General features: G+C 39.9%; 1 protein-coding gene across 1 annotated transcript in view; it reads right to left on the bottom strand.

Moving 5' to 3' along the window:
- Nucleotides 1-270: 270 nt before the first annotated feature.
- Nucleotides 271-7583, bottom strand: part of ADAMTS5 (ADAM metallopeptidase with thrombospondin type 1 motif 5) — a 46829-nt gene continuing 39516 nt past the window's right edge. The window contains exon 8 of the mRNA XM_032679289.1: nt 271-7204. Within this exon, the coding sequence (XP_032535180.1) occupies nt 6649-7204 (556 nt within the window). The 3' untranslated portion in view covers nt 271-6648. The remainder of the gene's footprint in view (nt 7205-7583) is intronic.

The raw sequence follows: 7583 nt of genomic DNA, 5'->3' as shown, positions 1-7583 counted from the left end.
AGTAAATCTTTGTAATAGAGATCTTTGTCTGAGGCTCTGGAAGGGCACTGAATGCCCTCTTCTGCACTTTCCTGTTATGTGCCTTGACTCACCAAAACACTTTGCTGGAACTCCACCCAACCACAACTAAAGTGCAGTGTTTACATACAGAAAAGATATTTATGCCTTAATGTAGAAATCAGTTCTTTATGCTCTTCTGTCTGTAGTGGGGCACAAACAGCAAACAGTTGCCCCGAATATACCATATAAACAAATATTTTGGACCTATGATACAGTTTGTATTTATTACTTTTACTGAAATCACAGAATCAAATGTTTCAAGATTACAACTGGTAAATTATACATATGTAATAGTTCACAAAACAAAATATTGGCCTTCAATGTGTCATAGTACAGTGTAGACCTTGTACAATTCAGTTCAAATGAATCTTTATTTTGCATAACATATTTTTAGGATGTAAACTGGCTGACATAGTAGTGCTCTAAAAATGTTAACTCTTCGGTTGGACACATACTAGGATGAAAAAAGAGTTTTGTGACACATCTTGTTTTTACAAGGGGTACTGGTACTTCAGCCAAGTTATCTGTAATGCACAAAGTGACACTTCCCAGAATATGCTGACACCAACAGTGTATAAAGAGGCACGTGAAGTAAACTAAGCAAAACCAAACATTGTGCTTTCCCCTTAGTCCTTCCTACAATACCTCATTCATTTTATCTTATCTGGTGCTGGGCAGATGACCTGGCTATACAGGTTAAAGGGGTTTATTGCTGTACAGGAGTATACACTGTCTCCAACTTGAATTCAGCGTATTATTTCCTGTATCTGATGGGATTTTAACAATGCACTTATGCTTGACTGTCACTATGTTTCATATGATAAACTATTTGAAGATTTCACAGTTCATATGATAGTGTAAACCAGTTACTATAAATTAAAATTATGCTGTCACTTACAGTGGTATAAGTCTGAAGCACCTCCTGCAAAGCCAAATGGTGTAATGAAGTTACTCTAAATTTACACAGATATAACTAAACCCAGTGTAACTTTTTTCCCCCGTGAGTGGGAGTAATGGAGACCCCGAAAACTTGCTTCTGTATGTATGTACATGTACATGTTTATATATACACAAGCATACACATGCACACACAAAAACTATGCACTTTGCATTTAGCCAAGGGGAAGCTCTACATGTGCCCATGTATGAGTTTCAACATGGACCAAGCCAGGCTGATGTGTGTGGAGATGATTTTACCGTCCTTACAGTGACCATGAGCCCCCACAGACAACATCCAGAGCCAACGACGCTGTGGGTTTTGTCTTCAACGTTTAAGTCTGCAGTGTGCAGAGCAGCGGGGTGGTACTGGGGTGTTTGGTGTGATATGCCTGGAGAGAAGCTCCTACACCACTCACCTGCGTTCGGGCATTTCAAATTTTGCACTCTGTCACTGAAAACTTGCACTTGTGATAAAATCTTCTAAGGCCCAAAGCCACCTTCTGGGGTCCCAGCTGAGGACCTAGTTTCCCTTACATTAAGAGTCATTACTGGTACACCTGATAAACCAGAAATACCTGCATTTGCAATGTTATTTAAAGCAAGGATGTTGAATTAGCTTTACCGTACAAGTTAGTATCAGTGTACCCACAGAAAAAACCCTCTCGGAAATGTTGCAAATAACAAGTATGAATGCAATGATGCACTCTGGCAGCTCTATAAAAATTAATCACTTAATTAAAAAAAGGAACAAACCCCTCCAAACCAAGCAACTTTTTTTCCTGAAAATGGCAGCCCATGCTCAGAGAATCTAATTTTGCCTCTTGTCATAGGCTCCACCTCCCTCAGTGACAAAGAACACCATGGCATTCATTGGCATGAGGAAAAACATTCACCTAAACATATTGCTGAAAGCCCACAATTGTTAATGAGCCATCCCTAGAAATCCTATTTAAAGCCTGCCCTGAAGATCATCAAGGACCCGGCTTGTAGCCACTCCCTGGCATTTTGGATTGTGTCTTGAGTGAGGCAGCATCACCCACTGGCCACCATTAATTCATTTAAAGCCTCGTGGCCGGCCCTGGGTCCTTGGTAGTGCCTGGGTGGCAGCAGGGGCTGTGCAGAGAGGCTGAGCTGGAATTTAACTTAGGTGAATGTGGGCACTGGTAGGAGGACTTTCAACAGCTTGAAATTGCTTATAAGCAGTCCGAAGTGCTGCCTTTACAGTGAAGTGGCTACAGGAGTCATTTGTATTGTTAAATAAACCGCAGAAAAGCTGTACATTTGCCTGTATCACATTTTTCCCCTAACACTGGACCTGATACTAGTTCCCTTGAGTTCTGCAGTAGTTGAACTGGAGGAAAAGTGGAAGTAAAACAGATATTGTTATTTTCATGGAAACATGCTTTACCAGCTTTTTTTGTATCTAACTTTTCCTGATGTGGTGCAAAGAGCTAGAATACAATGAAGTAAAATATTGAAAAGCATTCCAAACTGGGCTTTTGACTTTTACAGCCATATATACATATCTATATATGTATATAAACAGTGAAAACACTGGAAAAGTACCTTCTATAATGGTTCAGGCTTCATAAACCAAATCATACATTGTTTAAGCTATTTCTTAAAGAGGCACCCAAGAGTTTCTCTTTAGTGTTTTCACTTTAATGTAAGAAGCTGCATGAGAGAAGACTCACTTGCCACCCTGGCAACTCAGGAACTTCATTCACATATAGAGGACTCCCAGTTACTAAAAGTCTGTGCCTGCTTCAATGAAGCACCAGCCTCGGTGGTCAGTCTGAGGTGTGCAGCACGAATTGCACATGTCTAAGCGAAGCAAATCTGTTGTCTGACTTCTTCAGGAGCCATTATGGGTTTTTTTCAGTCCACAGACCTTTATGACACTCTAGTTGAGAGATTTTTGAAGTGTAAGCGTAACAGGGAGCTTTGAGCACAAGGTGTCACAAAATTACAAATCTAGAACCTACTCTAAGTAAAAGATGGTAGCAGAAAAAGAATATACATCTATACAGTGTGCACACATGTATACACATATACTCCTGTTTCATGAAAAAAGTTTTCTAAATAAAATCATACAAAAAAAATAACCAGTGCCATATATTATGTAAACTCACAAGGCATACTTTCAACACAAATCTGAAGCATAAATTAAAAGAGAGCGAGAAAGTGAGAGACAGAGATGATAGGAAAACATTTTAAATATAGAATTTGCACAATTGGTATTTTGTTAAATAAGAATAAATAAATTCATTACATCCATTCACATACCAGTTGTAAAAACAATAAATTACTTTATTTTTTTCAGTGCTGTGTTGCCCTTTTCTTTTTTAAACAGCTGTTATTATTCCACAAGATTATTCCCTCTCCCCCTTGTGATAAAACTGTTTCCACAGGAGGGCAGCTAAATTTAATTTCTTGTATACAGTCAAACCAAAGTTGACAGGCTTTTTCCTAATGAGAATCTCTTATTTGAAAAGCAGATACTGTAAAAAACACCAAAGCTTAGAGGTCCAAATTCACCTAAGGGCACCCTAAGCGTGTCCCAAAGTCAGTGTGAATTTAACTGAGGACTGTTCCTTAATATGCCAAGAGCAAAACTCTGGGTTTCTATCCCCTAGGTGCATTTTATGACTCCAGCCTGGCAACACTGGGGAGCGATGTAAACAATGATGTAACAGAGTGAGTGACACAGAATTAAGTTGGGAACAGATGTGGACATGACAAACTCAGATACCTTCCACCAATTCTTCATTCATCAGTTACACATGAGACAGCCATGACTGACAGAAGGAAGGTTTGGAATAGGAATCTGACTACCAAGAACACCTAAAAAAGTAAGTTAACTACAGCAGGCTGTGTTAACTACAGCAGGCTGATCTAGTTTATCTTACACTTTTAGGGTCCTGCCTTGGTCTGTCCCCTTTGCCCTCTCACCATAGAAGGGCAGCTGCTCTTTGCTCATGATACTTTGCTTCATTGCTACACTGGTGAAAAGGGTAAAGTCACTATAGTGGTTTGTTCTCATACTTATTTATATTTATATAAATAAACTCTTTCAGTGGAAAAGATACTCTTGATCTAAGGAAGCTTTAAATTTATACCCGCGTATGGTATTACTCTTCTGGAGCCTAAATAGCATCCAAAAGCTTTACTCATTCTTTTGAATATATAATAAATTATTACCATCATGAAAACACAAATACTTGTACATTCTGTCTCTATTATGAAAAAACGTAGGAAAAACAAATACCACTTAATGCAGCAGCTGTATGCTGAGGCAAATGTTAAGTCTGTGCTGAGACACATTAAATCTCCCGATTTTTCCTCTCATGATGGTTTCTATTTGTTATTGACTTTTTCAAGAGGTTCTGGAACATGGGTAATATATAGATAAGTACAGAAATCTGATTACCTGAAAGGAAAATAAGGCATTTCAAAGTAATCTTATTTTAACAGGCAGAGAAGGCTCTCTGCAAATATTTAGAGCCTCTCAGTTCTTAGGGTGGGATCATAATCTTGATCCCATTTAATCTAATGGGGAGTTCTCCTCAAGACCCACGATTTTGCATAGGGACTACTCCTAAGCAGAAGGCCACACCGGTTTTGAAAGCTGAAGATGATTACTAACATTTGTTGGTGATCCATTTAACAGAGGAGGAGGCCCTGCCCCTGTTACTGTTTATTTAGAACAAGGTACAAAAATAGATACTTCTCCAGGTTTCACAGTTGTGGATGTAGCAACTCTATGCTGTTTTGAAATCATCACATGATTTCTAAGAGTTCATACAAACATGCCACAGTTGCAAAAACATGTTTGTGTCAGCCTGGAGTCAGACTTGCCCTTCTTGCTACACACTCCAACAAGTTCTCCCTCCTGATTTCATGGGAGTTTCAGAAGAGCCTGAGGTGCTCGAGTACCACTGACTTACAGCTGTGAGGCTTGTCTGAAAATCCTCCTGTGATCCTGGACTCTCCTGTGTGGATGAACAAAGGCATAAAAGACAGATGGGATTCTACTTCCATCAGTATTTTTTAACTGTTTCTTTCGCTACCTGTTATCTCAGGGCTTAATTCAAAGCCTGCTGATATAAGAGGAAGCAATTTTAACAGGATTGCTATCAGGCCTCCACCTGCATAAGGTGAAATGTCCATCCTCAGTAACAGAACTTCTACCAGACAATAACGGGATTCAGGAACTGCTGCCAATGAAAACTATTACCAGCTACTGCCTGTACTGTGGAAACAGTCTTATTGATATTGGACAAGTCCTCCACATCCTGATGTGGTTTGACTTTCTAGTGACCCCTCTTCCTCCCAAATGTGGTAGATATACAAAACATGAATGCCTTCTATAGATTTAAAAAACCCCAAAAGACACACAAAACAATCAAAAAAGACAAACAGTTACAAACTTTTGCTGGTAAGATGAATACCAGAGTTAGACATGATGGACAAAACAGTGATAAAATATTAACTGCTTGCTGTGTTTTTTTGACCTTTATAGCCTCTTGAAAAGATGTAGGTACATTACACATTGTTAAGATTCAAGGTGGAAGCCATAGAGAAAATAACAGAGAAAGCAGCTGAACACAGCCTCTGAATATCTGAGTTAGAAGACACTTGATTATCTTACCTGTAATTTTTGGTTCTCTAACTAGTTTCTACAAAATACAGTATGCCTTTGTTTCATGGAAAGAAGCAGCTAGCAGCTACTGTTAACCGACAACAAGGACCCCAAGCTGTGGCACAGCTGGAACTAAGTGAAAGGTTTACAAGCACAGTGTACACAAATTCCTCCTAGCAGCCAAATCCTCCTTCTGTGCATGCCTGACACACACATGGCGAGGAGCTGCTGATGGTCCTGGTATTTGAGCAATGTACACCAGGGGTGTCCTGGTCTGCAAGCTGCTGCAACGCTCCTTCTGAGAATTTCTTGGTGGATACACAGTATTTGTCATAGAATAATGATATACTGTCAGGAAATTCCTAGCATGAAAATGTATTTCCTTTTGTCAAAACCAAAAGGTATTACTTTTTAAAACCAGCAGCAAGCTCTTCATTTTCCAGTAAAACATCTGTGGCCCTTTTTGAAGAATGGACCAAGTCCAGAAGGGCTACAGATATACTTTGGTCAATCACTTTGCTTATGTAGTTTCTCTTTTCACTTTTTAATAGAACCATGTCATATAAAGTGACATACTGAATGAAAGATATTTACAAAACAGTATAAAATAAGCTACTGTGGGATCATGGGTACATGTGACATTTTCTAAGGACATACTGTATTAGAGGTAGGTGAAAAAGGGGAGATGATTCTGTAACCTTTAAATATCCCAGGCTCCTCCATTCACTAGTTCTTCTTCTTTTGCATTATTTTAGTTTACATTTTTGCAGACACAGAGGGCTTGTAACAACTTTAATGCTTAGTTTTTTTGACATATTAAGATCACCCTACTATTACTTAAAGCAGTGCACATCTTCATTTGGTCCAAATAGGCAGATTCTGCCCATAATTTGAGACTGTATGTAAGTACATTGAAGCCTTTGCTTCTCTCTGTCTGGGCAGACCTAATACCAGTATGTCAGCAATGGCTTAATCAAACCTCTTTTAAAGAAGATCACAACCACAGGTTAACACTTTTTCAACAAGCACTGTTTAAATGCTGATGGTCTCTGAGAGAGAAGACAACCCTTAGCTAGTTTTCCATGCCCGTCTTTGCACTGGACAGTCCTGGTGTGCCATCCCGTGTCACACGTTCGAGAACAGGAGAGCCACGGCCCCGTAACCCAGCGGGGTTGCGTGAGCTGCGGAGTCACTTTGCTGGTGACAGAGTTAGTCATTTGCCCGGGTTTCTTTGGCACGAAGAAACTGTAGCGGACGTCCACGGGCTGCGTTGGATCGGTCGCCAGTATCTGCACAATCAGAATCTCCTTTGTGGCCGAGTGTCCCATCGCATGCAAAAAATCGTCTTTGTGGCTCCATCCGCTGTAGTTCATGACAGTCCCGTTGATGTCGATGATTGTTTCTGAAGTAGAGATCATGTATTTCCCATTGACAAGGTACTCACCGTTTTTCTTCTTCAGGGCCAGGTAGGCAGTGAACCTGCTCTGGTCCTTAGTCTTGAACTGCCGAACTTTGATGTGGGTTGCCCCTTCGGGGATCCTCACTACGTCTGTGTAGCCCTTGCTGAATGCAGGGAGAGAAAGAAGAGCATTCAGTAGCTAGCATGAAATAAGCCTCAAGTCTTACTGCAATGCCTCACAAAGTCATTGGTATGACACATCTCGCTTCATTCAGTTCAGGCCCTAAATCCATCTGGATTGAGGCTCATCTTAGATTAATTTGACCAGGTTCCACTCTTGGTCTACTGTGTTGTTCTTTATGTTCTTGAAGAAATTTCTATTGCACTTCTTTCAAATTGCTTAATCTTTAGCTTTAGTAACAATTTTATGTAAGTCAGATACAAGAGGAATGAAAAATAACAGATAGCTCATATATTTCACCAAAGGGTGGGAGATACGAAATACGATGCATGCGTCGCCTGCCAAGGAAAAGATAATGAGAT

The sequence above is a fragment of the Chiroxiphia lanceolata genome, chromosome 2 (assembly GCF_009829145.1).
Source record: "Chiroxiphia lanceolata isolate bChiLan1 chromosome 2, bChiLan1.pri, whole genome shotgun sequence".
Classification (NCBI taxonomy): domain Eukaryota; kingdom Metazoa; phylum Chordata; class Aves; order Passeriformes; family Pipridae; genus Chiroxiphia; species Chiroxiphia lanceolata.
This window is presented reverse-complemented; position numbering and strand designations above follow the sequence as displayed.